Here is a 27922-nt window from a genome sequence, read left to right on the forward strand (position 1 = left end):
GTCTTTCAGTAGAAAAAAAAAGTAAAAGCCAACACATATTTCAGTAAGGACATAGGTCAATAGTATATGGCAATTTGCTAAGTTTGCTATACTTCTTTACTACATTAACTGAACTGAAGGTAAGGGAAAAATGAGCATGTTCTAATGTATCTCACGGGGGGACCTTAAAGCTAGATTACTGTTGCAGAGATCAAAGACTGAGAGCCAGCCAGGCTAGCACACCTAACATGCTAACTGCCTGTATGTTCAGTAGGTCTGAGTTGGGGCGAAGGCACTGAGAATCCAGTTGAGTACCATATAGGATGATTTGTAAGAATATTTGCTTTTTTTTATTTCCCTTGATGATGGCAAGTGACCCCAACCCCCGCCCCCTTTCATTCTGCCCATGTCTCTGTGAAGCCACACTAGCTCCCCTGAGGAAGATCTGCTCGCAGTCACATGAAAGAGGTCTCCTATTCGGGCCCTAACAGAAATCAAATATTAAGCATGTAGTATGCGCCCCCATCCACCCCAAAACACAGGCTGGACTGATCTCTCACCGCAGACTTCTCTCAGAGGGCTCGCTCTGCCGACACCAGAGCAAGGCTGAACCGTGCAGCACGAGGTGTGTGTAATATGTTTTACAAGCACAAGTACATTGGACCCGGCCACAGAAGACAACTTTTGAGAGATTGCATTAATTGTTTGTTTCATTTTTGTTTTGATTTGTAACATACACACACACACACACACACACACACACACACACACACACACACACACACACACACACACACACACACACACACACAGATGAACATATATATACTGATATATATACCACACACATACAAACAGACACAGACATACACACACTTTTGTACACTCACACACAACACGACACAACACAGACAAAGCTTTTATCAAGGGAAGTGTTTTAGGCTGGCTTCCAGAGAGGAAGGATTTCATAATGGCTGTGTTTCTGGCTGGAAAGGAGCCAGCAAGGCGTGGGAGAAAGAGGAAATGTCCCCACTGGGGTGTGGAGGTGCTGAAGGAGCAGGACTCATACCCCCGCAATCATCACATGAGGATACACATACACACAACTAGTGACCACTAGGCATCCACTTCAAGCTATTCAGCTGAACTAGACAGTAAAGAAGGAGTATTTTGAAGAGCCATTGCTGCATTTCCATGTGAGCTGAGGATGAGTCTGTGCGTTTGCCTTGCATTGACCACAGTATACTGTATATCACTGAGCCATGTGAAGTGTGTGTGTGTGTGTGCAGCTAAGCATTTTCCCTGACACAGTATCACCTTTCATTGCCCAACTGATACACCAGCAGAAGGCAACAAAACCAGATGTGCACGCTGGCTTCTGTCAAGTTTTTCAGTCAGTGTCCTCTGCTTTTTGTTTTAAAGGTTACCACAAATTAGCAGGCTTGGGAAAAACAACAGAGACGCTTCAAACGAGCATTTATCTCATGCTATCGAGCACAAAAGCCACATCACTCGGCTATCCAAGTAAGCAGGACAATTTAAAGAGCAGATTTACGGCGATAAATATTGTGACTCTTTGACTTGGGTGATAATTTCCACTTTACGGGGCTATATTTCTGCACGTTCTTTCCTTACATTAGGTGAATATTGCACTTAAAACTCTACCATTTAATTATTTCCACCAGTCTAATAAACACGTTTTATAGGGCCCATAAATCACCCAAACAAAAACACACAGAGAGCTGTTAATCTTACATATTTTATCATAAACTGTAATCTATAAAAAAGCTGTTTTATACGAAAATGTGCTCAGCTGAATACCTTAAGTAAATGTAATAAATGTGGTTAACATCGTGTATAAATCTTAGTTGCTGCATGTTGTTAATTTGATACATTAGGCAATAATTTGCTATAAATAAATGTTTATTAGCCGACCGATCCTGTCCCCATGTGTTAATGATATCTATTTAAAGAGATCCTCTGGAAAATTTCAATTAGTGCACAACTTTCCACACTGTGTCCAGAGTTTTCATCATAGGCAAGCGTACTCATCATAAGTTGAACACACACCTCATCAATTCACCTCCAGCCCACTGTCTTAGTTTTAATGTTAGCTCTACTGTTATCTCATTTTTCCTATCGAAGAGTTTGGAGATTTTACACATGTGCACTTGTGACAAGCCATTGTGCCGTTACCTTTTACATTCAGAATGCACAGAATGCAGAGATGACGCAGTGGGGGGAACAGAAAAAGGCTTCTCTTTGTGTCTATGTCCTATGCGTCTTTGTACGTGTGTCCCTGTATGTGTGTACTTGTGGCTGTGCACTCTCACCCTAGCCTGATCATACAATCTATAGACACAGCACCAAATAAAGGGACAGGCAGTGGCTTTGAAGTGCTGGTTTAAAGAGCAAATCCGGCGAGGAGTAGAAAGCAAACTCTCAGCATGTGTGTGTGTGTGTGTGTGTGTGTGTGTGTGTGTGTGTGTGTGTGTGTGTGTGTGTGTGTGTGTATTTTCCGGAGGTTTGGCCAAGCGGGTTAAATCGAAATGTCAACCCTGATCTTTGATAGAGGAGTTTATATTGTGCAAAAGCGGCTTTGATGGCCCGTCCAATGCGCCAGATGGAAACAGGGGATGTGGGGACACCGGAGCCACTTGTGTCTGTTCGGCAGGTGGCTGTAATTTCCCCCCTAACAAGTGTCATTTGAACCCAGCCCTAAGGTCAAAGACCTGCCCAGCCAGCCCATGCATACGCACAGTCCCATTAATGACCGGTGAGAAATGGAAGCTGCAAAGCATGACACACAATTGCGGGGGAATATTAGCAGCACCTGAGCTAGACCTTACTGTTATTTATTCACTCATTTATTTATTCATCTTATTTCATCCAACTATCCCCTGATCGATAACCCATTAATTTCACTGGCCACAGGAAAATAGTTCTATGCCCGAATAAACAAAAACAGAATAGCTATAATAAAATTTTTTTGTTGATTTGGTCACTTTGTGTTCAATGAGTGAATAATTAAATAAACAACAATTCTTCAAAAGTGGGATTTACTAAATGGATCTAAAGTTAATATTTTGCGGTGAACTTTCTATATTCTAGATGCACAATTATATTGCATCTACAGTATGTAAGCCAGTTTCCTGTTTAGCATTTCATTCATGACATTAGTGCCAGCATATTAACTATGACCAGATGCCCATTTTTATTAAAGATAAAACTCTGTAATATATATCTCCTATTTTTCAAGTTGAAGGCAGGCGATGCTAGCATGGCACAACTGCTATCATTTTCTTTCATTTTTCATTAGCTCTCACTATCTGTTTCCACCATCTGGACAAATCCTTTTTGTGAGGGTGACCACGGAGAGCAGATGAATGGCAAATACAGTCAGAGCATTCCACACAACAAAACAACATAACCTAACATTACAGAGGACTTCCTGCTTTTGTATCACTGAAGAATCACGACAGCAAATATGGTTAATTAACATATATACTATTGCCTTATTGTCAATTCAACAAATAACAAATAACTTTAGGCCAGAGCTGACTGTCAGTTACATTTTTAAACTTATTTTTTTCACTCACTTTTGAAACTTTATTTTTTTTTTAATCTATTTTACAAGAAAGCCTGTGCATTACACCAAAACCTATTACCACTCCAAAATTGTGAAAGTAAATTTACTTAAGCCTATTTCTTAAAACAACAGAACAGGGGCATTCCTGAGAGATCTGTTACATTTTCTGCAGAGTGAGAAATCACACCAGAGAGGGCCGGAAATCGGATAAAGAGAGAGACGCAAAGACACACACACACACACACACACACACACACACACACACACACACACACACACACACACACACACACGCTATAGCTGAAGATAATGTTTTCAGCACCATGCCCGCCGAGGAGCCAACACTTCCACCATGAAGAGGACATATTTTAGGGAGAAAGAATGTGAAAAAAATGAAAGAGTGGTGGGCGGAGGGGAGGGGTGTGGGTGAGCTTACGTTTCGTTTGTTCTCCCGGGCAAAATGGAAGACATACATCGTCCCTTATTGCCTAAAGACCCACAATGCAATTCCAGCCCCTCGGTGGTCACTCAGGGAGTGTGCTGCAGAAGTCACATGGTCAGATGGATCACATCAATTTGCCGCAAAAAATACAATAACAACAAAAGAAAAACTATATGGCTCTGTTTATTTTCTAGTCATTTTCTCTCCCTCCATCTCACTGTGCCATACGAATATGGCCAACACACAGTGTGATCCAGGGCAAGGGAGGTAGCCTGGCCAAATCCACTGTCGCAGTTCCCTTTGGCCAGCGGAGGTGATAAATGAACGTCTGTCTAAGGTCACCACGTCCTGACTCCGGTCCCTGCTTCAGCCTCTAAAGGCTGGCAGGCCACTCACAGCCCTGCACCGCCGCCTGCTGGCCTGGCTGAGGAACTGCAGCTCTCACTGGCACCGCAGCAAATGAGTCATCATCAGGGCTCGGGAGTGATTGGAGAGTGACAGCTGGGGAGACGGGAGAGGAAGAGATGCAGCTCTGATGGGGGGGGGGGGGGCGGCTGTCAGTCTCGCTCGGCGTGGTGCCGTGGAAGCGGAGGTGGAGGGGTGACGGAGGTACAAGGGTGAGCGTTTAAAAAGTGACACAAGTGTGCGTTTAGACTGATGCGGCGTTGATGTCAGGTTTCATGGCGACTGAGTGAAGGCTGCCAGGTCTCAAAGTGACATCATCAGACTGAGTTTGGATCATGAACTCCTCTGGGGCCTCTCCCTGTTCACTCACAGATATTACCGGCGGCAAAACAGCATGCAGCATGCAGCATGCACACACACACACACACACACACATATGCACACACAGAGACAAATCTTTGACAGAAATGCTTGATTTTTGATGCGTCTGACAGATGTGTCGACAGAGTTTAAATTTGCACTGACAGCATGAGATGAAGAGTATAGATCATGAGAGATCTCTAGATACATCTTGTCATGATGATCTTTTACAGATATTTCTACATTTGGGAGTGATAACGTTCTTATCCAACATGCCAATAAGAAATGTCAATGCCATAGCCAATGCATAGTAGACAGCATAGTTTTGACAGTAATGCCCTATTTAACATAATACATAGACAATCGATTTAGAACTTTTCCACACAGGGGCCTGTGTGGAAAAGTTTAGTTTGACCTAAGCGTACCTCCTCCTTCTTCATACCCCCATGCAATATGTGAATACAAAAAAATATCTGTATTCCAGCCTTCAGGAGCCCCATAATCATGCTGCTTTGGACTCTTTTCCTATTCCATTTCTCCTCCATACATTGCACTTGTCCTTTCTGTCTTCCTCTCTATCCCTCACTCAGAGCTATTATGTCATCCAGCCCTGCCGGAGTCTGTGGGCGCAATAAGAGGGTTACGGCAATCACACCTCTGTTTCCCTCTCTCTCTCTATCACTCCCTCAGCCCACCGACAGGGGAAAAGGGGGAAGCAGGAGGGGAGGGGGCTGAAATAATAGCTTAAACTGAAGTATTACTTTAATACTTCAATAGAAATAACCTAATTCCAACCTTTTCAAAGGAACAGGCTCCCTTGCTCGAGGCTAGCACGTAATGTGTGAGTGAAAGTATATCGCTTGTCACTTTGGATTAGAGAGGCGAGTCTGTGCGCGGGGTGAATGAGAGGCAGCTGGGGTAATAGGAAGTGTAGATATTAGAGTTAATAAAATCATGTGGAAGAAGATAGATATGCAACTTGACCAAGTACCACGATGGGGAGAGACGTTACATTAGCCCCGCACCACTTCAACACGGGGGCCTAACCTCTAATGGTGTCCCCTGCACTGCCCGATGGATATTAATAATGCACAACCCATGGCATGTGTATTTATTTACTGTTGGGGGGTCAAATGGACTGTGTATCCCTAATATCTCTCCCTCTCTCTCTCTCTCTCTCTCTCTCTCTCTCTCTCTCTCTCTCTCTCTCTCTCTCTCTCTCTCTCTCTCTCTCCCTCTCTCTTGTCATCTTAGTGCATTATCCCCTCACTCATTCAACAACAAGTGAGCAATGCATTTTTGCCAAGAGCGGAAAAAAGAGAGAATTATACATGGAATGAACATGAACTTGTCACAGCAGGAACACAGCTGTCAGCTCCAGGTTTACATCAACGCCACTAACTGTGTGTGCCATGGAGGAAACACACAGTGGGAATCAAATACAATAAACATGTTGCCATTTTAAAAATGGTCGCATAGAGAACGAGCAAAAGATGGCTCAAGGGATGAAGGAAACAAGTCACTGCTGTGTTGAAACTGTGGCTCAGAAATGACATAAGATATTCATGACTCCTGTCAAAATATTCCTAGTGTGTTACAGACATAAAACACTGTGGCAGAGATGGTGAGCTGGTGGAGAGCTGCTAATCACAGACACGCCTAACCAAGACTGTGCTAAAAACAAAACAAGTTTTTTTTTTGTGTGTGTGCGTATGTGTGTGTGTGTGTTTTTATCTAATAGAAAAACCTGCGCTGGACAAGTAGCCTCCATAAACAGTTTATGATGAACTGTTGTGGTGTTTAATTAAAACAATAAATCCAGGCGGTGCATTAGAGGGCCGACTCTCTCTGGTGACCTCAGCCCGGACCGCATCAAGACACTGCAGGACACACAGGCAAACCCGGAGACTGGACCTCACTCCACGGAGCGCAATCACACAACACACACACACACGTACACACAACTCAGCCACAAACACACAATTATCATTGCCCATACCTGACTGTATTTCACTGCTGGCTGGCTTCTCAAACACACATCCAGTGCCTGTTGGAGCTTGGCAGCTGTAATATTGTAGAACTTCTCAGGCTCTGTGAAAAAAATATGAATGAAATAATTGTGAGAAATGAATTTAAATGAATGAATTGAATTAGACTCACTTTGCATTCTGGAAAGCACTGTGATTCTAAATACATTCTTAACATAAAAACTATGAAAGGTACAATGTACAAAATGTTTCTAATTCTACTGTAACTGCCACTCAGCAGGGACAGAGAAAAGACATTTGTTTCTCAATATTCCTGTGCTGTTCATGCATCATGGTTCTTGTTTCCTGGTGTTTGCATGCATTTGATTAAATTTTTCAGGGCCAGGGAAATGAAAGCAAATGCCTGCCACAGAAACACCAAGCAGAGATTGCACAGACATATTTAGAACCTCATCCTCATAGAAGCACATGTATTATTGGCTTCACCATGAGGCTTTGGGAGGCAAAATTAAGTGCAAACTACAAATGTAATCTTAACCACGTCCAGTATTCACATTAAACATGGGCCCCATACACTGTTGCTTTTCTGAAGTGCTTGTACTTTCCATGTACTTTTCCACATCATACCAGAGAAAAGCTATTTCCAGTGATAGCAGAAGCTGCTTTTACCTCTATCAACACATGTGCACATACATCTAACATACACACACACGTGCACGTACACCATAGTGTCTCTCAGTATCAGCATGGGTGTGTGCTGCTCATGGCAGAGGAAATGGCTGAAGGCCCTGTGTTCCCGCAGCTGATCTCTCTCTCAGAGCCTCACGCTGAGGAGGGCAGCTCTGGTCAGCTCTCACAGGAAGACAGATGTTTCCGTGGAGGCCCAGCATGCAGTGCCGGCTGGTTCCTCTCGACACACCTGTACCGATGCACTCACAACAATCCCAACAGAGGAGCGCCAGCCGGACAGCTGAAACACATCCACTAATCAAATCCTTTTGTCAGACATTGTTTGACAACCAGCAGAAAACAACAAACACGCCCTTACTTACAGTGTCAGTTAAGGCGAATTTCCTGGAAACTGGCCACACTGAGTCAGGATGATCCTGTTATTTCTCAAAATATGATCCCTCTGATGTAGACTAATTTCAAGAGGAGAATAGGGGGGGAAATCCTCTCTGAAGCAAAATACTTGCATCGCTGTCAAAACTTTAAGTGTAACTAGAGGAAGTCATTATGTCACTGAGAGGTCAAGCAAAACGCTTTAAGGGTTTAGTAATTCACCGTCTGATTGGGCCAATGTTCTGTCGCCCCAGAGATTTAGATGCACATTCATTGATGGGCTCCACCTCTTCTGAACAATATGTGCATTTCAGAGAGGATATCCCTTCTCATTTGTTCAGCATTGTCTTTGTGGACCAAATGAATGTGTGGCCTATTACAGCTTTCCTGTTGTTTAAATTATAACTCTTCTCCCACCTGAATAAGGTCACCTTGGTAGCTCAAGCGCATCTTTTTTGAAGCATTACACTACTTTTGGACCACATTACACACTGAAAGTGAGAAATGTAAAATGCTTTGACAGAGTAAGGTCCTGATTTGGGGTCAGTGTGAAGTGAGAATTACAGTTCATTTCAGGTGAAGGCTAGGATTCTGGCTGATATTTGGCTGAATGTTTTATTTAGCCTACTGACCATTTGTTAATTAAAAAATGAACAGTCTAAATAAAAACTGCTACTTTTACCCCATTCCACCTCATGTTGAACTGTATCATTCTTCTCTGTGAACACTAGATGGCAGCAATTCTTAGGTTTTGTTAACAAAGGTTTAAGGGGTACTGTACATTTGTAAAACTTGTGATTATTTACAAAAACAAGCACACTATTGCAGGCACATTAGGCACAGTGTAGGCTATGTTGACTAACTTAAGGGGCCTTGTCAATGATTTCCTGATAGGGCCTTTCAGCCTAGGCAATATAACCTAGGCTAGGCTACACAACCTTGTATAATTTATGGTTGTTGAGCACAATCGTACATATGAGGACTCAAAGAAATGTGCATAGCCTAGCCTACTTACAAGCTACTCTGAAGGCATGTAGGCCTAACACGTTCAATATCCCAGGTATTGGTATATATATATTGGTATAGCCAATATGTATATTCCTGCTCTGCTGTGATGCCTAAAAACTATTGCAGGAGTTTTTTGAGAAGCCCTAAAAAAGAGAAGTGTGTGGATCAGGAGTAGGCCAAATGGCTCTAAGCTAAACCACCACTGTGAATATATAGGCTACTAAAGTATACTTTTTAGAAGGAGGTTTTATTTCGTATTATTGTAAGCTAACTTATTATATTTTGTTTATTTGATTTGACAAAAAAAAAACATAACTTTGAGCTAACCGTTTAACAGCAATGAAGGGTTTACGAGGTTGGCTGTTACCCTGAATCTACGCTGTCATGATGAGTGTTCTCTGTGCAAGATTAAAATAGCCTACCACGTTAATCGCTACTTTATGGTATTTTCCCTTAATTTGTATCCGTTGCTAGTACAACCACCAGAGAATGCCTTGATATGGTTACATGGGTCCGCTGGTCCAACCCACTCTAACCCAGTAAACACTGCTTACAAATGTGCGCCCAGCTTTTTGGTCACCTGACCATTGGAGATGGAGTCACGTGATCGCTATCCCATTCTCGCCATTTTGAGCAGTGTGTGTGTGAGAAAAGGGTAGCCCTTTCTTTTTACTGTCTTAGAATACATGGCAAGTTTAATTGCTGAGGCCAAAGATCGCTGAGAATACCCGCATCCGTAAGTACCTAGTCAGCATAAAGCAGTCGCATGACCCGTCGTAATATATTACACAAAGTTGTTGTTTTATTGCTGTCTTTAGGGGGCATGTTTTTAGTTGTAGTCTACTCGTGCTCTCTATCCAGCCATGCTGTACAGTTGTCATGAACATGTCCTGCCCCTTTTCTCACGTTACGCTTCCACGGGCACGGACACCATGTCGTCGACTGTATTACCTAACTTTACTGTTCTGTCAGTGTTCGCATTTACCTTGCGTCCTTTGACGACAACTGTCCGTGATTCTTTCTGACAGTGAATTAGCTTGCTAACTGATTAGCCCGTTTTCGTATATATTCGGCTCATTTTTTATTTTTAGGTTGTCCCGCCTCTCATCATTAGCTACACAGGTCATGCTCATATCCATGTCCTGCTGTGTAGTGAAGCTGAACACAACTAACTTGGCCACATTTGGCGTTAAACCTTGAACGGCCTTTTTCCAGGGAAATGTGCACACCTGAATTTATAAATCACAGTGCCAGGATGGTGAAATGGCAAACTGAATGAACAAGACCTGTCCAAAGAGTCTAGGGGTCGGTACTACAAGTAGCTCAATTAAGTTAGCCGTCAATGAGCAGTCGCTGTACAAATGTCCTAGAGAAATCCCTAGAAAGCAGAAGTCTGAGGAAATAAGGAACAATGATTTGTGGTTAGAGAACATGGAAAATGCGAAACCACATCTTTTCACTGATTATGACCCATGTTCCTGATATATCCGACCACAGCGAAACCTTTTTTCCCACAGCTGATAACCTACTTGTTGTAACTGTGACAAGTATTTGGGCTAAAAAGGAGGGGAGTTGCTTTGACCAGGACAACTAACTATTCTGTGCAAATTATGTGCAGTTGAATAGCTAACTTTTCAGTTTTTGTCTTTAAGTGTTGTTTTATTAAATTCTGGTGGAGGTTTGGCTTTATCTGCTAAAGGAGGCCCTCCCCATATGAGACAGGGACAGCTGCAATATGAAGACTGATATTAATTTAAAAAGTAATATATAATATAAAAAAGTAATGTGTTTGCTATTCTGCATTTAATTAACTGAACTGTTGCATTATAGGCAACTTTTTGAGCTGGTCTGTATTGTGTGTTTTTTATTGTTGAGTTGCGCTCTGTCAGGTAGGATGTAGGCTAAGATTGTTCTTCCCTGTGTACCTGACCTGCAGGTATGGAGGACAGCAGTGGTGTGGCAGTCCTCATCCCCCACGCCAGGGGCCAGCAGGACGCAGTCTTCATCCCAGACCGGATGGCAGCATCTATGGCCTCGTGCCTCCAGGGGAGTGAGGATGAGCAGGCGAGGCAGCAGCCAGAGCAGCAGCAGCAGCACCATCGGCAAGCTGCTGACTCTCTAATCCAGGTCATCGAGAAGCTCAGCAAGATCGTGGAGAAGCGGCCGCGGCGTTGGATCCCTGGCAGGAAGAGGTTGCCGCTGGCCCGCTGCGTCTCGCCACCTGCCAGTCCCACCAGCCAGAGGGAGGCCAGCCCCGAGCCGCCGTCCCCCTGCAAGAGGGTGCGCCAGGAGGAGGCGGAGGAGGCTGATGGTGCGGAGGCGGGTCACACGGCCGGCTCGGAGGAGGTGGTGCCAAGCGAGGCGGTCGGCCGGACAGTGACCTGCTACCAGTGCAGCCTGTGCCGCTTCCTGTCGCCCACGCTGGTGGTGCTGCGCGAGCACCTGCGCCAGCACAACGAGCAGCACAGCGAGCTGCTGCTCATGTGCTCCGAGTGCCGCTTCACCTCCAGCCGCCAGGACCAGCTGGAGGCGCACGTGCGCCAGCACCTGGAGCGCGCCGAGGCCGCGGCCAGGCCCGCAGGAGGGACGGAGCCTTCCGGAAGGGCCGCGGAGGACTCGGCGCCTGGCCCGGCCGAGCGCGGGAACAAGTGGTACAGCTACGAGTGCGGCACGTACCGCTGCCTGATCTGCAGCTACACGTGCGTGCAGCAGCGCATGCTCAAGACTCACGCTTGGAAGCACGCCGGCCTGGTGGACTGCTCTTACCCAATATTCGAAGACGAGGCGGAGCAGCAAGGCCGGCGGGATGCTCCCGTAGCTCCAACGGCCAATTACAGCGCTGCCCTTCCTCACCTCGTGGAGGAGGAGGAGGAGGAGGAGGAGGCTATCGTGCTTCTAGCTGCAGTAGGAGAGAAGCCCCAAGCCCTGCACTCAGCACCTGGCCTGCAGATTGAACTGTGTGGCTCCGTGGGAGCACTTTGTGGGGAAGGGGAGAAGGTGGCTGGGGTGGTCGCAGTCAAACAGAGTCTCCTGGACCAGGAGGCGTTCTCCTCCAAAGACCACGATGCGGCGGGTGAGCCAGTCCTGGAGGTCCAGGTCGCCACGGACACGGAGCCGGCGGCCGAGGTGGAGCTGGAGCCGGACGGGCGGCAGGCGGGCGGCGCACCTGCGGACAGCCTCCTGAGCTCGGCCCAGAAGATCATCAGCAGCCGCGGCAACAGCGCCGGCCACGTGAACGTCATCGTGGAGAGGCTGCCCTGCGCCGAGGCGCCAGTCACCAGCAAGCCCCTCCTCCTCAGTCCGGAGGTGGGCGGCGATAAGAACCTGCTGGCGGCCGAGGAGGTGGAGTTGGACAGCCAGCCCCATGCAGTCTTCTACCAGGAGCCGGAGGAGGTGGTGATGGACGTTAAGGAGGAGCAGCAGGAGGAGGAGGTGGTGATGGACGTTAAGGAGGAGGAGCAGCAGGAGGAGAAGGAGAGCGGCTGTGCGGGGGAGCTGCCCCGGGATGAGAACGTGCCCCCGGCCCGCAGGAGGACTCACTCGGAGTCTCTGAGGCTGCACTCACTGGCCGCAGAGGTGCTGGTCGCCATGCCCACCCGCGCCCCAGAGCTGAGCCGGCCAGGGGTCAAGGTCACGGCGGCCCCACACCCGCAGAGTCCCGACACGGGCCAGTGTCCGACGGAGACGCTGACGGTCGCCAATCACCACCACAGAACAGGCCCTTCCGTGGAACTGGCCCTGGGGGTGGCTGTTCCCGACTCACTGCTCGAGCAGCCTAGAGAGGACGCCCTGGCCGAGGGGGGGCCCACGAAGGCGGGCATCAGCATGTCCCTGCTGACGGTCATCGAGCGGCTCCGCGAGCGCTCCGACCAGAACGCCTCGGACGAGGACATCCTCAAAGAGCTGCAGGACAACGCTCAGAGCCAGCCTGCAGGCTCAGCGTCCGGATCGGCCGGCGCAGGCTCAGGCGGCGGCGGCGCCACCGTGGCCGATCCCGCCCTGCTAGCCGAGGGGGGCCTGGTGGAGTTCGTGGCGGGCAGCGAGCGGCTGTACCGCTGCCGGCTGTGCCTCTACAGCAGCGACAACAAGGGCTACCTCAAGCAGCACCTGCGCGTGCACAGGCAGAAGCAGCCCTACCAGTGCCCCATCTGTGAGCACGTGGCGCGCGACAGTAAGGACCTGGAGAGCCACACCCTCCACCACTGCAAGACCAGGACGTACCCCTGCAAGCAGTGCAGCAAGGCCTTCTACTACAAGGTGAGGTACACACACGTGAGCAGGTACCTCAAAGATGTATTGGAAATAACTCTTTTTGGTTGCTTCTTTGATTTAAATTCTGCATGCTGTTTGTACATAATACTCACATTTTGCTTTACTTACCACCAAGAGTAAAACTTCCCTCATAATATTTGCTGGTTGCCATGGCCAGGTCATGGATGACCACCCAGTTGGCATGCGGGCGAGTCTAGCCGAACCGTTCACTCTCAGAAGAGAATGGAAAATTGTGACTGAAATACCTGAGCAGTGAGCTAATGCCCCTGCACGCCACAACCCCACCACTTCCACCAGCAGTCTCTCGCCTGCGGCACCAGAGTTGGGCAAGCTCAATAAAATGATTTGCACTCGCTTGCCAAGCCTAGCGTTTGTGTTGGGTCATGCCCTGATTTGCCTGTAAAGATAAGAGCAGGGCAGTAAAGGGGAGGGAGGGGGGGGGGGGCTGTTGCTGGCTTCTCCGCTTATTGATTAACACTGCTGCTGCTGCCGGAGGCTGGACAGTGTGGGGGCTGTGCACTGCAGATGCAGACGTAGTCTCCTCACAGGGCATTCAGTCTGGCTCAGTGACTCTCCTCAGTGGCCTTCTGTGAGTGTAAGGTTTCTAATTGCGGAAAAGGGACACCCATTAACACCCTCCCCCCCCACGCCCTCCCTCCTGTGGCCTGCCTGGGTTTGTGCCGGATATATTTATAAATGGCCCATCTTCAGTGGCCACTGATGCCTGACCGGCCATATTAATATCTCCCGCTCAGAGTCAGCTGAGGAGTCACGAGCGAGACCAGCACGGGGTGGGCGACGCCACGGCAACGCTGACGCCCCTCGCGGAAACCACGGCGATGGTGGTCGAGGAGTCGGACAGGATGACAGAAGAAGGTGAGAACAGGGAGGGCAGGGGGATCTTCAGAAGGGCACTGACTGACCACATGACCTGCACTTTAAGGGTCACTGCAGCGTGTCCTCATTTCAGCACACCCCACTGTGTCCTTTAGTTAGGCTCCAGCAAATGTACAGTGAACATTCAAAGCAATTTGCTTTGTTATTTGCTTTCTGATGCATTAACAGATATGGTATTCACATTCTTCAAAGGATGCATACCAATCTGTCTTATTGTAACAATAGTAGAGAGAATATAAACTGCTTCAGCAGGTGTGTGTGTGTGTCAGAGGTGGGAGTAAGTCACACATGTGCAAGTCACAAGCAAGTCTCAAGTCTTAACCTTCAAGTCTCAAGCAAGTCCAAGTCATTTTTTGTGACAGTCAAGCAAGTCAAGTCAAGTCTTAGCTTGGGTCAAGCAAGTCAAGTCAAGTCATAGCTTGGGTCAAGCAAGTCAAATCAAGTCATAGCCAAATCATACAAATTCATGATGATTTACCCATGTTTTCATTTTAAAATAAGCTATAATAGGCTAGTTATGAACTGCTGGAGTTTTATTTGTAACAAACAAATAGACATTGCATTCATTCAAGCCACATAGCCTACATCTGAACGGTTTATAATATAAGATGAAATGTATACAAATAAAAATAAATGTATTTCAAGTAGACCTATTATAAAATAGCCTATTATTGTTTCAATATGCCTCAAATATTAGGTAGCCTAAGCTACATCAAATCATGAAAATATATTCAAACAGTTCAAGTTACACCTGTCCTGACCTGTCACATCTCCAGGGACCCAATAATGTTGAAAAAGTGAACTAATAAATCAATCAAACGCTGCCGCCGACATCACTGCCAAACTTTGACAAGCGCGACAGCTCAATGGGTTTCATATTCGCAATGCTATATCATATACATAAGCCTAACATGTGAAGTAAGCTACTTTTCTATGCTGATTGCTGCCAGTTAGCTAGGCCTACTTACTGTTGTTAGCCTAGTACTAGGCTGTACCGTATGGAACAGGGACGTGTTTAAGAGGGAGGGAGAAAGAGAGGCGCTTACTTTAGGTAACATTGGCAACATTTTCGCTATATATCAAGATTAAACTTAGATAAGAAAATGTTTCACTTTGCCATTTCACACATTTTAACCTAATATAGTGTTAACTAAAAAGCATAATAGATTCAAAGCCAACTCTTAACATGTCTTAAATTTGACGTTAGGTTTCTAACATGACTAACTTCTGACGGATGAAAATCAACGTGGTGGTGGTTATGTCGCTATTTTGCACACTTGCAGACTGCTGTTCATTTCTCCTTTGAGTTCACTAAAGTTCACTTCTTAATAAGTCAAGTCTCAAGTCATGAATAGCAAGTCAAAGTCAAGTCGAGACTTTTATACATGTTGATCAAGCAAGTCTCAAGTCCTAAAAAATGTGACTCGAGTCAAGTCATGTGACTCGAGTCCCCCATGTCTTGTGTGTGTGTGTGTGTGTGTGTGTGTGTGTGTGTGTGTGTGTGTGTGTGTGTGTGTGTGTGGTCTCTGTCTATCTTTCCAAACTAAGCATAATTTCACATGTGTACAGTAGTTGTGAGAAGAGAGTTGTGTCTTGTGCCGTCTGCAGTGCCAGATCCAGTCAGCACCACCCAGCGGGTGTACAAGTGTGACGTGTGTGACTACACCAGCTCCACCTATGTGGGCGTCAGGAACCACCGCAGGATCCACAACTCAGATAAGCCCTACAGGTACACTATACCAATACCCCCCTGCTTTGTTCATTTGCTTTTGTTTAGTGTTTAATGTTCATGTTAGTCCAACATTGAATGCCTCCCATAGCAATCAGTGATACTGGCATAGTTGGAAGCTTGTGACGGATTTATGGACAAACTCTTAAAGGTGATGAGCATGTACATTCCAAGACTGCATTCTTGTGGATGTTATAACCACATTGGCCTCTAGAGGGCAGCAGAGGTCAAGGACAGAGGCTGCTCCAGCAGCTGTGGTTTCTTCTCTGTGTTTAGGGTGTTGAGGGTGTCAGATGTCCAATTTGTGGATCATGTTCCTTTCCCTCCAGATCAAATTTACTCTCACACACACACACACACACACACACACACACACACACACACACAGCCGGCATCCACACACCCTTCATCTGTGGGTTATCCATCCGCCTCCTGGGGACCCTTTAAGCAGAAGAGATGTAGCCTGGCTGCCTGTTCTGCTCTGCTTAGCATCGCACACACCTAAGTGGAGATGCTTAACTAAGCCACATTATCCATTTGAGCCGTGCTAAGATTGTTGTTTGTGCGTTTCTGACGATCTTTGTTAGCGTGCTCATAACACTCTGCGCTCCACTCACAGAACACAACAAATGGGCCCGGGGGGGGGGGGGGCGCACCGCTCCGCGCGGATCAGAGATGTGCGCTCAAATTGGAGCAAACAAACAAAAAGCCTTCGCCCAGCGAAGCCTCAGGGAGTCCCTGCCGAGCCGTAGCCGCAGTTCATAGTGTTGTTTATAGTTATATAGTTGTATTGTTCTGCAGACGCTTTACTGTTCTGATAGCTTTTTGCTGTGTGTGTGTGTGTGTGTGTGTGTGTGTGTGTGTGTGTGTGTGTGTGTGTGTGTGTGTGTGTGTGTGTGTGTGTGTGTGTGTGTGTGTGTGTGTGTGTGTGTGTGTGTGTGTGTGTGTGTGTGTGTGTGTGTGTGTGTGTGTGTGTGTGTGTGTGTGTGTGTGTGTGTGTGTGTGTGTGTGTGTGTGTGTGTGCGCGTGCGTGCGCATGCATGTGTGTGTATGAAAGTGTTTGTGTGTGTTAGAGCACTCTATTTTCTTTTTCTGACTGACTGTTTTTGGTTGGTGTGTGTGTGTGCCTGTCTGCCCGTATGCAGGTGCTGCAGCTGTGACTTTGCCACCACCAACATGAACAGCCTGAAGAGCCACATGAAGAGGCACCCTTTGGAGCACCAGGCTGTGCAGCTCCTGGAACAATACAGGTCAGGAGCACACCGTACATACCCACTATCACTAAGGGGATTCCACTTCATATAGCCGCCTGAAGCCATCTTAAGCTGACTGCATAACGTGATTTCTGAGATTCTGATTTGTTTTTAACCATGACGTATGCACAATTCCGGTTTGAAAACGTATCAGAATCTCAGAAATAATCACTTTATGCAGTCAGCTTAAGACGACTGCAGGCGGCTACATGAAGTCGAATCCCCCTCTTGTGCTCAAAACATTCAGGCTTCCTCCTTACTCTGTGTGGTGTGTGGTGTTGATTCCCCATTTAGTGCCCTGTGTGGTGAATAAGTGCATTATTTCAAACACAGGATATGTCTTTAGTGTTCATGTATGATCTTACATGTGTGTTGTACATTTCATGGGAGAATATCTCAAGGGCGCTGGTTGAAGGGTGAATCAACTGATTTCATAAAAATCTAATGATGCCACAAGGGTAATAAAGAGGCAGTAACTGTCTGCCTATGCCTCTGCTGCTGCATAGTAATGTGCTGTGTGGGGATGGAACTCCTGATGACTGAGGATGTTGTCTGTCCCCCGGGGCTCCTTGTCCTCCTCACCTGCTCGTATATGTAGGTGCTCCCTGTGTGGCTACGTGTGCAGCCACCCTCCGTCCTTGAAGTCGCATATGTGGAAGCATGCTGGTGATCAGAACTACAACTACGAGCAAGTGAACAAGGCCATTAATGAAGCCATCTCCCAGAGTGGCCGGTGAGTGCTCCCTGTGGAAGACTCTTGGTCTACCAGTATTGCCTCTATTAACCATCTCCACTAGTGGCTCCCTGGGTAGTCCTTTAGGATTCCATCAGATGTAGAAATACTACCAGAGTTATTTCTTTGTGCTGACTATATTTTGATAATTATGTCCCCTCCTTTCTCTGCTCTTACCCTTCCTCTCGCTCTCCCTTCCTTGAGTAGTTCTCCCACTGCCAGCCAGAAGGCGCCTGCGGTGGCAGAGGCCAAGGCCGAGGCATCCGTGGTGCTGCTGAGCAGGCAGGAGAACCTCACAGCGGTACCCAGTGGACCAGCGCGGCCAGCCATCCCCGGGGAGGGCACCGCGGGCTCGTGCGCGTGGGAACGGTCGGAGGGAGGCGGAGGTGGCGGCGGTGGCGGCAGCAGCAGCAGCAGCACGCTCCCACCAGCCGCCAAGGAGCGGGCGGGCCTGGAGTACTGCATGCTGCTCTTCTGCTGCTGCATCTGCGGCTTCGAGTCCACCAGCAAAGAGCAGCTGCTGGAGCACATGAAGGAGCACGAGGGAGACATCATCAGCATCATCCTCAACAAGGAGCAGCAGCAGCAGCAGCAGCAGCAGCCCCCGTCGCTGCCAGCAGAGGGCAGTGTAGAGCCATGAGAGAGCGCACTGCCTCTCTTCCTCACCTTTCTGTCTCTTCCCCGCTCCCTCTCACTTGTTTATCTGTCTGTCAGTTTGTCTCTATCCCCACACACTGGAGAGCCAGTAAATGCTTCACACTGAGCCAGTGCACTTTACTCACACACAGAGACACACATTCATGCATACATATCAGGCGATCAACATTCTAGGCTGGGAAATGGGTTGTGTTGTTTTTCCTCAAAATGGCCTCCCAGTTCCCCCATCCATTTCTCCTCACCATGCCTTTCCTGTTCAGAAGATGGCCTCCACCTCCCCCTTGTGCATGAACTCAAGAAAGGGTTTTAGCAGAAACAAAAAGAATCCTCAGATAGCGTTGTAGTGTTTACAAGCGTAGGCTAAAACATTGTTGTACAATAGCTGAAGTAGGAATTGAATTTAAGGCCTTTCATACCTCACATCTAGACTCAGCATAAATGAGCAGCTTTGCTTAGAAAAGGTTTGTATTGCAGCAAACAACAGGCAGCTTCTCTAGTTCACTGTAATGGTATTTATGCTGACATGGTTTAGATGTACTGGCCATGCTAGCCATGTCAAAGAGGAGTAGATTAGATGCCTGGGTTACGGTTTGTTTAATCGGTATTACTTGCATTGATATTTATCCATTTTATTTATATTCCCACATTTATTTCCGTTATGTCTGTTGGCATGCACCTGTGTGCTTTTACATAAATACGCACACACACACCTTCACACACGCACACACATAGAGTGTATACATACTCAAGGAATCATCTTCACCTTTATGAAGGGTTGAAGTTATTCTTTGTTTGGTGCTCTTAAACGTTAGCCCTCTGTGAAGACTGTCCCTGAGTTGAAGGTCAGTTTGAGGGATGAGTTCTCAACCTCAGTCACGCCAGTAAAATGCTGTGTAGTTGAAGTCCGTTGCCATCTGCCGTTGCTGTCTTTTAAGACGCCACTCTTCGATTGTTTCTATGGTCATTTGTCAACAGTACGCTCACCTGAGAATTGTAATTTATCTGGTAGTAAAATTACTACTAGTATTTATTATAGATAATGTGTCATTGTTTTTCGATAACTCTGAAATTTTCATTATTATTATTATTATTATTATTATTATTATTATTGAATTTCCAAGTTTTCAAAGAGATTTGTCTTGCATAGGAATTCTAGTCTATAGAGTAAGAAGTTTAAGTATGTAATGTAGAACCAAACCTACAGGGTCAAACCTCAGTGCGTTTGTAGTTATTTTATTCAACAGTTAGCCTAAATGAGGAGCTCATTCTCACACTGGTCCAATTTCCCATTTCCGCTTGGCGTTCACCTGCCTGTGATTTCTCCTTTAGCCATGGTAGACTCGCGCTCGTCTCGTTCAGCCCATCTCTACCTCCATTCCCAGATTGTCTGCCCTGAAGGCCCCTGACCTCAGTATCTCATTCTGTGAGCAAGGAGACGTTATTCTGTATGCAGAATATTTCTCACAGAATCATTTGCATGCGCCTTCTGCTGCTCGTGTCAACAGAAAGCTATGCAAAATCATGTGGCTAAAATGAAAATCCATAATTCATGTTTTTTTTTTTTTTGGGATAGGATTTGTATAGCAAAAGTATATCAAAGAAATGAAATCGTTATCTTTGCTGTGTCGAGGGGAAGAGGGTAAAAAAAAATCATTAGCATACCAGATGATGATTGTCTTGGCTTCATTTACAATTCAAAATGATGTGGCAATGTGCTACTATGGCTTGCATGTTAATCCAGGCCTTGCATCCTGCTTGGCATGATGAAGTGCTTAGACAGGGGCAAGTGAATTCCTTACTTGTTACACCCCCCAGGTTTCATCTTGTGTTCTAACACACATGACCACTATAAAGAGTTGATGCGCAAGCCTTCTTTCAAGTTACATAACTGGCTGGCATTGACTATATTGATTGAGCTACCCAAGTGTTCCATACATTATGCATCCAGCACACCAAGGCTGTTTCCCTCATTCCTCTGAACCTCTGAAAGTTGAAAGAAGAAAAAAAGGATCAAAGGGCAAAAGTTTTTGTTTGACTTAGCCAGTTGTATTTGGCATTTTTTATCTTCTTTTTTAAGCAACAAGGTGTTTGCTCCCCATTCTCATTCATTTGTTTACGTGGGGCCCATGACTTCTCGCATGGGCTGTGAAACCTCAAGCCTCAATCAAGCCTTCACACTTCGTGTCCACAGATGCTAAATCAAAAACAACAGTGACTGAATGCATTCTTACAAATTTGAACTTTGTACATTGAACATTGACGAAACATTTGTGGGCTATTTTGTCATTTTCTTCTGGAAAATGTCCCTTATTCATATCGGCCTGGGATGCTAAAGAATAAGATGATGCCATTTCAAGAAGTTATGATTGTTCTGAAGGGATCCCAATTGTGTGCCTTCCATTTTGAACCTGAATCACAGAGATGGTACATGGCAGTGTTGAGCTACATGTAAGGCTGTAAACCATGGGTACCATGGAGACCCTTGTGGTGTCATGGTAACCCTGAATTGGGTTCTTGTTTCACTGTTGTCTTCTCTCAATCTGGGAAGCATCGCAAGCTATGGTACTGTACTAGTATGGCATCCAACATGTAAAATGTATACTGTAGTATTGAAAACTGTCATGCTTTTGTAAAGAATATCTATTTTTCTAAATGCCTTGTTAAAACACTACAGGGAAAAATACAAAAATAGCCAATTTCAGATTTTTTTTTTTTTAAGCCAAAGTATCAAGGGGGATGGTTCTCTTCATTGCATTGTATATGAGGGAATGACTAGTTTTAGTAATTTAATTTAGCACATTGAGCTGCATGTTTTCGTGCCAAAGGAGGGAATGATTTGTGAGCTCAGTGTGACCGTCAACACGGCTCAAGTCTTCTCGCCTACAGGATCCAAATGTTCTCATCAACTACAGCCAATTCTGGCTTTATGTTAATGTTCGAGTTCAGCTCAGTACGTGTATTATATTATGATTTTGCCAATGTATTTTTGGTAATAAAGGTTAAAATAAGATCCAGTGTTATTCTGCAGTCATTGGGTTCAGAGATGTATTGGTTATGTTGGTTTTTTAAGTCCCTTGATTGGCTAGGATGAGTGCCATGATTTCTTTAATTAACTCCATACTCTTGGCATCAGGTAGTTTGTTTTCTTCCCTCAAAAAATTGCACATTCACACTGCCTCCAGATAGAGAGAGAGAGAGAGAGCTGTGTGAATCAATGTATTTTATCTTTCCTCATAAGAAGTAGTATTCTTCAGTCATGAAGCATATCTTCATTATGTGGCTTGGCAGCTTGGCTACACGAATAAAACAAAATGGAGACATGCCAAATCAATCACTCATCAGAAGTTGTTTTTACAAAATTAATTTCTGCCCATCCGGATAAGGAGCTACTGTACCACCTGTTCTAGCCATGACTAAAGTAGGAACTAAACATGATCTGCCCCACTTGGTGTTTTATGGCTTTTTTTCATCTGGACCTTGAAGCATCTCTGCAACAATTTGCCACTTGCATTAGTGACTGCTTTTGGTATAATCTTAAGTCTTAACACTTATTTTAATTTGGTCATGTCAAAGACAAGTAAACACATGTTGTTCCCACACGCCATCAAAGCTATGCTCTACCCTATGTAGTTCCGTGATTTGGGTAAGAACACCCTGTGAAAATGCAGGAAAAGCTTTCAGAGCACAACATGGCCGTGCCAGTTAGCATGTTAAAAAGCTTTCATCAGTTCCAACTGTGCTGTTACGGGTGTTTGCCAGGTTGCATGCTTTTTAGGTAGCCTAGGTAGCTCACTAGTGCTATGACACAACTCCATAATGCTTCTTTAATCTCCAAATGAGTCTTCTTTCCCAGCACACATGTAGGGGTTTGCCTCAACTAAGTTGGCAACTGAAATGTACTTGATTTGAAACACCCATAGCTCTTTTGAATCCTTTTTTAGCTCCATTATGTATCTTACCAATCAACACTTCATCAAGTTAACTGCTTTACTGAAATAGAATAGTCAATTTCAGTTCGAATCATCACCCCGTTTAACAGTCAAAAAAGTGGTATAACCGGTCAGTGAATCGGAGAGTGAATGAAATGTCTGGCTACATAAACAGCAGTTACTTCAAATGCTATCTCACTGCCTCTTCACATTGTACAGTGAGTCATTAAAATTGAGATTAGAAAGGAGGTGATGTATGAAATGTATTTAAATCAATAAAGGGATGTGAGAAAGATCCCCTACTTTTTAATGTGGGTTTAACTCACTGTAAAATAGTGTAACCCCCGGCTGGCAGTGCAGCGATAAGCACAGAATGGATCCCTCTCCTTGAGAATGAGTAATTCTACCTCTTAATCCCTTCATTTCACTAGAAACTCTTGAGTGTGTCACAAAGTGCCACAAAGCAGGACCATTTCACCAATACTCTCGTTTACACGATCACATTTTTATAGGCCTCCTGAGAGAAGAGATCAAGTGAGAAACTGTGGGGGGAAGCAGTGCAGAAAGAAAGAAAGAAAATCACTTAAGAAAGAGAAGCAGCACACTTAGTTCAAGTGGCTTTTAGGTCTTGGTGCTTGTATACCAGCTAATTCCCAATCTTTTCCTATTTTTGAGAAAGCCGTATGTTGTGCTCTAGTAAGTTAAAGGGAGAGAAATACAAAGAATTTTATATCCTGAGCTTAAGAATTCCTTTTTGGAGTCTTTGGGGACAGATAGGGCTTAGCTTTAATAGGCCATGGCCTCCTCCACTTGAAGTCTCCTTGGTCTCTTGCAGCAGATGACACGAGTGGCGAAATGCAGGCAGAATGGTTGCAACCTACTTTTTGCTTTGTGCTGATCAAGAAGTAAACCCAGACAAACAAGTGCCTTCCATGAAGGAGAGGAATGAGGAGGCATTAAACATTTACGCTTTTCTTCCCCCATAATCCTCCACTCCAATGAGCGGCCTGCCAATTTATTTTCTTAAATCTCTTTGATAATCTTCAGCCCTTTCATGTCAGCTGCTGCCATTTTTTTCCTGTTTTTATATATATATATTTTTGCTTTCCATATCTGGATGCCCAGAGATTTTCATCCTTTGTTGCAGCTAATATCTGAAAGGAATGCACCCGGGTGTTCAATGACAGGACCCCTCTGAGTATGAAAGGATGTGCCCTGGCTGATTTGGATTTTATTTTCAGCAGTGACAGTCTCACGTAACTGAATCTTTGAATGACTGGGATTTATCAGAAGGACATGGTGAATTATACATCAATCAACTGTTGTTGTTTGTTCTCTCAAGTGTCATCTTTGATAATCACAAGCTTTTATTGATCAAGAGACTGGGTTTTTATTTATTTTGTCATTATAATTGTACTCAACTACACATCTAAAATGAGGAGCCCTTTTATATTGGTGTATAAAAATTATTTTCATTCTTGCGCTTCAAAAAATCTCAGGAATACAGGATGATTGTTAACAGGTGTGTGAGCATCCCTATCATAGCAAGTCGGTATCTACAGAGTATTAGGAGAAACATTATAGCTCATCACGACCATGGAGACGACAAGTCTTTGTGTCTGGCACATCTGTGCTAAGACTTTTGAGTCATTGGGGAGGCATCTCCCTGCTCAGACTGTAGATCATTTGATGAACTCTGCAAAAGAGAACACATATTTTGTTATATTCCAAATATGTATTAGGCTATATTATCCATTATTTATACAGCAATCCCATCAAATAATAAAGAAGTAAAATCATATATGGAGGGTTAGTTGACGTGGTGAAATGGAAGCTCAAACTGTGTGAGGGAAAATTAGTCTCTCACCATGGCAATGAGATAGTCAATCTCATATGTGTCTCTGTAAGGGCTCAAGCTGTTCCAGACAAAGGGATGATATGGCTTCCTGCACAACACATTCACACAGCTTGTTTTTGTACCTCATATCAGGGGGTGGCTTCAAGTGGAGCACGAACAGATTTAAAGGAACACAACAGGAACTATTTTAGGCATGCCTCATGGCAGTTTGTCTATGAGTTTGCGCATATGCACGTCTCACTGTCTGGCTCTGTGTGAGTTGTGGAGGTGAAGGGGCCCCGCCACGAGCACAGTTTACCATTTCTAAGCAACCGAGAAACAAACACAGTGTGCTACATTCTGAATCAGGGTGACTGTACCTTTCAAGCATGATTGTGATAACATTAGATTAACCGGAGTCAAATGCTGATTCTGATTAGCAAGTTCATGGTGTATGTTTAATGTCAGTTTCACTCTCAGTTCCACTCTCTCACACACATTCCCAGATGAGATGTAATGTTGCTTTAGTTGTTGGAGGGAAATGTGGGCAGACTGTCTCACCTCTCTGGGCATCGACGCAGGTGGTCTTTAGAGGTCTTCTCCATCTGTGCCTTTATTCTTCCCAGTTTTTCTTTAATCAGCTGGTGGGAGGTTTTATACTTTGGGTTTGGCTTTGTGGGACGCAATGTGTGTTCCTTGGACATGTCCTCATCAATATCTGCCAGATTAGTTCCATAATAATAACATAATGGAGTCAAGAAGCCATATGGGAGTAGACATGCTGTATCTCTTTTGCACATGGTATTAAACATGGTAAGCCTACTATGCATAGCAAAGTTTTACTTTATCTGCTGTTAACCAAGAATATAAGGGGTGAGTTAATGAGAGAGGGACAGAGTGAATAAAGGAAATATTAAGCCAACATTGTCAACTATAGAAGAACCATTGTCATGTTCTCACCTTTCAAATGTTCTGGTTCCAAGATTGATTCTGTGAGAAAACCAGGTATTTGGTGAAATAGATGAATGTGCTGATGATAGTGAATAGGCTACCAATATCAATACACGGCACAGGGCATCACAAACACACAACTACCCTCCCTAGAAGACATTTACAGGGCTCAATGTCTACGTCAGGCCACAAACATCAAGCAGGACTACCAGCCAACCACCTTTTCACTCTGCTGACCTGTGGGAAACGATACAGGTCCATGACGGCCCGCACCTCCTGGGTCATTCTACGAAAACGTGACATTTTATGTCCCTCAAACAAAAGTGTCTTGCAAAGCTGAATTAACAATATTTTTTTCATAATTATTTTATATTTTAGGAAATATAATAATGGTAAAAATAAATTATTTACTTTTTAAGAATACATCTTTTTTTTTAAAGGATTTTAAGCACTTTTCGTATTAGGAATATTGCAAAAGCTGTAAAAATGGCTTGTCCCTCGGTATGACTTGTCTAGTATCACCGGCTATTTTGGATTAAAAAAGTCAAATTATCATAAAAATAAATACATGTACAAAAAGCCTCAAGTGTTTGTTCATGGATCATTAAACAATTTTATTTGGAATGTTTTTAAAATTATGAAAAAATCAACATTTTACATTTGTCCCCATGTTTTCGTCAACCCTGTTACTTTTGGATAAAACCCCCTTTGGAGAAAATGAACTGTGCCAAAAGTTACATCATTTTCAGGAAGTGATATCCCCTGCCTTCCAGGAAGGTAATGGTGAAAAGACCAGAAAAGTGTTGTTCTCTTTTAATGACTTTTATTACGGTTTTGCTCCGTCTGACAGAAGGGGACAAGCTAGTTTTGTCAACCCTGTTACCACAAAATCATGCATTAAAAAATAATTTGATTGAAAATTTAAATGTAAATATTTAACAGCATTTTAACCTCTCTTGAATGCACACCATGTGGTGTCCTGGTGTCCACCACATGGCTAGTAATGGCTGCCGATAACAATATTTCATCAACCCTGTTACTGTCAACCCTGTTACTGTCAATCCTAAAATCTAATAATTCATGTGTTCAACTCCAGAATTATTTATGTAACACATAATTATTTGTATAATATTCATGAATAGTTACAAGAGCACTCATTATTTTATAATAATATATGTGTTTTTTTTTTGGTAACAGGGTTGACATAGCACACATACCTCCATTGACTATTTGTTAAAGTAAATAAATAAATAAATAAATAAGATAGCCTGAGATGGCACCGCATGTTTTTCTGAGGTAAGAATCTACTTCATCCAAATAGGTGCTTCAAGATTTTAAAAACAGTACTTTGAAAATTAGATATTTTGAATGCAAAATGGCACGTTTTCGTGGAATGACCCTCCTGACCTACGAACAGTTTTTATCCACGTGCCATAAAAGAACTAAACGCTAGCAAATAACCAAATGAATGGTGCAATAATATTTTTGCAATAGCCTACAAATGTGTAATATCTGACTTATTTAGTAGCCTATTGCATTTATTTTATTTATTGTTTTAACGCTGAAAGAAGAGTCTGAGCTGATTGGTTGTCTTCTGTGCCATTTAGTTTTTATATAGGCCTAAAGTTATTTGTTCTCTGCGTAGGCTAGCCCTACCACTGAAGGAAAGATGCTGAACATGTTCGTTACAGCTGCTGCCCAATGACAATAAAACGTAGGCCTATTCTATTCTATTCTATATTGATTACCAAACTTAGCTTTACTGCACATATAGGCCTTAAATAATATTTTATGGAGCCTAATGGAGCTTCATTTTACAATGTTGTCGTCTGTCTCTTGCTAATTCATATTTTCCAAAACCTATTTTACTTGCCTGCTGAATTATTCGAGGTTTGCTCCTCCTGAGATTGTAACGTTAGATTTGTGAAACTTCTGTTTTTCTTGCTACCACCACTGCTGCTGGTCTTGCTGCTGCTGCTGCTACTGCTACCGCTGCTGCTGGAGTGATCAGTGCTCCTTCTTCTGCCATTACAATAATCATTGCTGCACTGGGAAGAAACCGAATACATTTTTTATCAGCTGCCTTGGTGATTTTTCTGTCTGCCTGTGTCTGAGAATTGCTTAGCTTTGGCCTCAGTAAACACTGACTGGATACAGCCTAACAGGATCGAAGCCCCATGGAAACGGTAGACAAAGACACGAGTAAACATTTCAGGCCATAGCATACACTTGATAGCTGTGTCGGTGAGAGGGTCCCATATCAATGCTTTATGGGTCCACCAACAATTTCACTTAAGTTCTTTTCAGAGTGTAAATTTATGCTTAAGCCGTCTGGTGGAGTCAATAGCATAACTGTTGCACATAGGTGTCCCGTACTGAGGTAGGCTATTTATTTACCCATCCCTCCTCCTGGTTCCTGTAACAGGTTGTGGAGTCTGGAACCGCTATCTGTGACCGCAGACAATAACCGCTAGGTCAACTCAAATGCTACAAAGTATCTGTGGATGCGTCTGCATAATATTGACATTGGAGTGAACCGTCGACAAGCATTTCGACATCATTACGTGGCAGGTTTACAATACTATGTGGCAGCTAGTTATTCGCTGAGCAAGTCTGGACATTTTGTAAAGCTTTCTCTTCCTAAGCATTTTTTTTTTTCATTCTGCGAATTATTGGATGCGAGCACCTATTGCGTTCGACAGTTCCACATAGCCCCCCTAAAGATTGTTCGTGGGAGAGTAGGGGAGGGGCTTGAAGGCATCCGATAAGGAACTACGTTCAGTTTGAAAGGGTAGGGAGCGAAATGAATGAAGAAATATAGCAAACATTTC

General features: G+C 44.5%; 1 protein-coding gene across 1 annotated transcript; it reads left to right on the forward strand.

Annotated features, from left to right (window-relative positions):
• Positions 1 to 9482: 9482 nt before the first annotated feature.
• On the forward strand, positions 9483 to 21384 carry znf507 (zinc finger protein 507). The gene is made up of 7 exons (XM_076287734.1): positions 9483 to 9569; positions 10770 to 13090; positions 13861 to 13981; positions 15611 to 15731; positions 16877 to 16981; positions 17583 to 17717; positions 17925 to 21384. The coding sequence occupies exons 2-7, from the start codon at positions 10772 to 10774 to the stop codon at positions 18355 to 18357; spliced, it is 3234 nt and encodes a 1077-aa protein (XP_076143849.1). The 5' UTR covers positions 9483 to 9569; positions 10770 to 10771; the 3' UTR covers positions 18358 to 21384.
• The last annotated feature ends 6538 nt before the right edge of the window (positions 21385 to 27922 follow it).

Source organism: Alosa pseudoharengus, unplaced genomic scaffold (genome assembly GCF_046254945.1).
Source record: "Alosa pseudoharengus isolate Yale_2024_CS ecotype anadromous, Long Island Sound unplaced genomic scaffold, YU_APseudo_1.1 YU_APseudo_1.1_scf_16, whole genome shotgun sequence".
Classification (NCBI taxonomy): domain Eukaryota; kingdom Metazoa; phylum Chordata; class Actinopteri; order Clupeiformes; family Clupeidae; genus Alosa; species Alosa pseudoharengus.